Source organism: Terrapene carolina, unplaced genomic scaffold (assembly GCF_002925995.2).
Source record: "Terrapene carolina triunguis isolate 2854851 unplaced genomic scaffold, T_m_triunguis-2.0 Scaffold19101, whole genome shotgun sequence".
NCBI classification, from domain to species: Eukaryota; Metazoa; Chordata; order Testudines; family Emydidae; genus Terrapene; species Terrapene triunguis.
Window position 1 is genome coordinate 1 of NW_020683452.1, and position 3948 is coordinate 3948.

General features: G+C 44.4%; 1 protein-coding gene across 1 annotated transcript; it reads right to left on the reverse strand.

Annotated features, from left to right (window-relative positions):
- Window positions 1-280: 280 nt before the first annotated feature.
- LOC112121789 (ankyrin repeat and death domain-containing protein 1A-like) lies at window positions 281-3738 on the reverse strand. Its single transcript, XM_024220697.3, has 3 exons — window positions 3587-3738; window positions 2014-2112; window positions 281-904 (listed from the first exon to the last, which is right to left on the reverse strand). Exons 1-3 carry the CDS (start codon window positions 3638-3640, stop codon window positions 761-763), a joined length of 297 nt encoding a protein of 98 aa, XP_024076465.1. The 5' UTR covers window positions 3641-3738; the 3' UTR covers window positions 281-760.
- Between the last annotated feature and the right edge of the window lie 210 nt (window positions 3739-3948).

Genomic DNA, 3948 nt, shown 5'->3' on the forward strand with positions numbered 1-3948 from the left:
ACCAAAAAGCCGGACATGTCCGGGAAAATCCGAACGTATGGTAACCCTATCCTTGTAGCTAAGGGCTTGTCTACATGGAGCAGTAACGCGGACTATGGGAGCATGATTTCTGAAGCACCCTAATGTGTTGCACATTAATTAGTCTGTGTAGACCCTGCTGGCGTGCACTAAAGGTTCCCTAACATGCTTTAACATAGTGCTGTTTGAAACAGTACTATGTCATTGCACTAGGGAACATTACAAAGAGATTACTCATTACACTGTATATACAAAGAGAGAGCCCTGAATCTCCCCTGATTTTTGGATATTACATAAAAATCAAAAATTGCTAAGAAAATAAACACCCAAAATGAAATGCATAAACCTCAAAAAACCAGAAAGCCTTAACTATATTCCAATCACAGACTCTTCCGTTGTTCAGCTGTAGAGAGAAAGATCTCAGATAGAAGGGTGATTTGTTCAGTGACTAAGGCAACATTGTTTCAGCAAGATTTATTTTAAAATAAAATTCATTAGCTGTTTAGGCATCCCGAATATGCAGGGTGAGAAGATAAACAAGTGTCACAATGAGGGATTTTGGTCTTGGGTGTTGGTTCCAACAGGTATTTTGTCTTTCACCGATATTCTGTATTCATGCCCAGCACTTTGGATCAGTGCATTTTAAATCAAACCAGATCGCTACATAAACTTGTTCTAGATACAGTCCCCATCAGTCCTGGCCAGTAGGGTTGGTTAAATCAGCTGGTGTGGGAGATCACCTCTAAGGATGAAAGGGACGCTCTGGTCTGGTTTGTTTTCCACTCACCATGTTCTTTTCTTCTAGGTCCAGTCCAATTTCTACAATCTTCTGCAGCACCGTGGGGTGCCCATTTTTAGCAGCTAAATGTAGGGCTGTGTTCTTTTCCTGCAAATAAACATTGCTTTGTGTGTAAATAAACAGCATGATCGAGTACTCAGACAAAGCAACTCTCTGCAAACCAATATTTAGGGTGATTTAGTCTGATCGCAAATCCTGTAGTCAGTGTCTTATGTGTTAATCATCATTTAAGAAAAAAAAGATCAAATTCTGATAAAGATGCTTTAGTACATCAAAGGGAGGTCTAGGAAACTGTTCTCTGTATGTATATATATCTCCTCACTATATGTTCCATTCTATGCATCTGATGAAGTGGGCTGTAGCCCACGAAAGCTTATGCTCAAATAAATTTGTTAGTCTCTAAGGTGCCACAAGTACTCCTGTTCTTTTTAATATACATTGAACATTACTTTGTAACAATAATATGCTTCTCCCAGATCCCCCAATATATATCCTAGGTGATGTTAATTATTACTGTTATGGGACACACGTATCAGTCCCCCATTGCTATAGGATCTTGTTATCACTGTAGTGTCAGTAATGCCTCAGATTTCACACTACAGAGCGATGGCGCATGGGTCTCATGGACCTTCTCTGAATGGGGCAAATGTCTTCTGTCTCCTTTATCTGTCTAGTTACTGAGACATCTCCCATCACCATAATATAGGAGCGCCCCTAATGTTCAGCAAATGGTAGGAGCATGTACGTTCCTTGATCTAGATGACTGAACTGATGATTCTTTCGTCTGTCCTCTCAGTCTGGGCCCAAGGATAGAAATCCCAGTGTCCTTCTCCCCACTAGGGGCCTACCATCTACCCGCGACAAGCCAATGGGACGGCTTTTTCTGGTAGAGTGAGGTTGCAGCTTCATCGCAATGTACCTTAGAGTTATGACATCCAGAAAGCTCAGGGAAGAGTGTCACCCTTGCCCTTGCCCCACTACGGTGGTGTACTTGGAGGGCAAACAGACAGGGGGAAAATTTCCTTGGCAAGACACTGCAGACCACTGTGCGACCAGCTGATGAGCTTATGCTCACAACCCACCTGCGCTAGATTTCAGCCAGCCCCCCAGCTCCGTATCCCATTAACAGTCCCTCGAACCATCTAGTCCCTGGTTATATTTCTCTGGCCCTGTTCAATGGCTTTTGCTTTCCATACCTTGTCTTTAACACTGTGACTACAACCTGACCCAATCAAGAACTCCACCACTTCTAACCTCCCATGCTCTGCAGCCAGATGAAACGCCGTCTTGTCCATCTTTTAGGTAAAAGAAAAAAGAAAGAAAGAAAGAAGACATGTGGAAAACTGGGAAAGCACAAACACCACGATTTTTGCTAAAGGCCCAAAAATAATGTCTTTGTGAATACTTACATCCTGACAGGCTGGTTGTATTTCAACCCTCAGGTATTAGTGCTGTACTTTAAAGGTAATAATATAAACCACCAAGAGCAAAACATTTTTTGTTTTAAATTTGGAGGTGATCCTATAGAAACAAAATGATCTGAACCACCCCCGGGAACGAACAGTTTGGTGTACTTTGGTTTCATCTGGCACAATAAAATGGCAAGTTAATCTCAGTATTTATTTTACAGGAAGAGGGGAAAGTAAAAGGTTTATCACCAGGAAACTAGAGTTTAAAAAAGAGAAAAGGAAAACGATCTGCAGCATCAGTTATCTGGTGAGTCATTTATTTTAATAAAGGTTTCGGCTAAAGGTAATTTGCATGTTCGACCCACTTTTTCTGAGCAGCAAAGCGAATGGAACACTGCAGGAAGTGTGTGGTAGGGGAAGAAAGGGCTGCTCTTGACATCAGTGAGGGTTCTGCGTGCAGGAGGGCAGAATGTGGGGCTGGAGTTCTGCCTTGTGAATGCAAGTGCTTTCTTTATTAACAGATTGAAAAAGAGGCCTGCCGCTTGAACGCATCGGCAGCAATCAATCAGTAAAAGACCTGTGGGAGATATAATAATAAGAAAAGGAAACTATTACCCAGTCCCCACTGCATCAACTATGTTAGGGGAGCAGGCGTCAATTAATGGAACCTGGATTGAAACTCCAAGGGACTAGCGTGGGAGAGAGGGCGTTAGCTGAGGACCCTTGGCTGTACAATTCTCTACTGACTGGAGCCAGAGTCAAATCACCATGGAGATGGGACGGAAGATTCGCCTCCTGCTGCAGGCCTTTGCTTGAGAACCAGAGGTTGGAGTGTGATACCCTTAATATTAATAATCCCTAGCTCCTACATAGCACTTTTCATCCATAGATCTCCAAGCACTTCACAAATGAGGTCCGTATCATTATCCTCATTTTACAGATGAGGAAACTGAGGCTCAGAGAGGGAAGTGACTTGCCCAGGGTCACCCAACAAACTAGTGGCAGATCTGGGAATTGAAGCCTGGTCTTCTCTGTAACAGTCAAGTGTCCTGTTTACTAGGCCACACTTGCCCATGTTGACTTGGTGTCATTGACTTTACTAGCTGTCCAGTATTGTTAAAGCGAGGTGCTATTTAACATGAGTAAAGGTATCAAGAATCTGGGTGTGAACGAGGAGTCAACCCTGCTATGTTCTTCTTAAAGCCGCAACCCAGATTTGCCCTCTGTGTGCATCTGAGCGCAAAATCTGGCCCCGAGGACTTGATCCTGCTCCTGTTGAAGTCCATGGGAATGTTCCCATTAATGCCAATGGAGCAAGATCAGGCCCTAGGAAACTGAAAGTGGTCCAGCATCTTGCTACCTTGTCTGTCTTATCCACATGCACGTCCTCCAGGTCCTCCATAATGAACTCCATCACCTTGATGTGACCTCTCTGAGCTGCGCAGTGCAGCAGGTTCCTGCCATTCTGCAGAGGGGAGAAACCATACTTGTTTACTGAATCAGCAGCTAAATTGTTTGATTTTTTTTTTTTAACAGCTTGTTCAGTGGTTCTGAAACTGGGGCCGCCGCTTGTGTAGGGAAAGCCCCTGTCGGGCCGGGCCGGTTTGTTTACCTGCCGGGTCCGCAGGTTCGGCCGATCGCGGCTCCCACTGGCCGCGGTTTGCTGCTCCAGGCCAATGGGGGCTGCGGGAAGCGGCGGCCAGCAAATCCCTTGTCCCGAGC

Coding starts and splice junctions, on each gene's coding strand:
- LOC112121789 (XM_024220697.3), bottom strand. CDS start 3,640: ATGGAGTTCATTATGGAGGACCTGGAGGACGTGCATGTGGATAAGACA. Junction 2,113..3,586: donor ATGTGGATAAGACAGACAAG/GTAGCAAGATGC, acceptor TTTACCTAAAAG/ATGGACAAGACGGCGTTTCA. Junction 905..2,013: donor GTCACAGTGTTAAAGACAAG/GTATGGAAAGCA, acceptor GTTTATTTGCAG/GAAAAGAACACAGCCCTACA.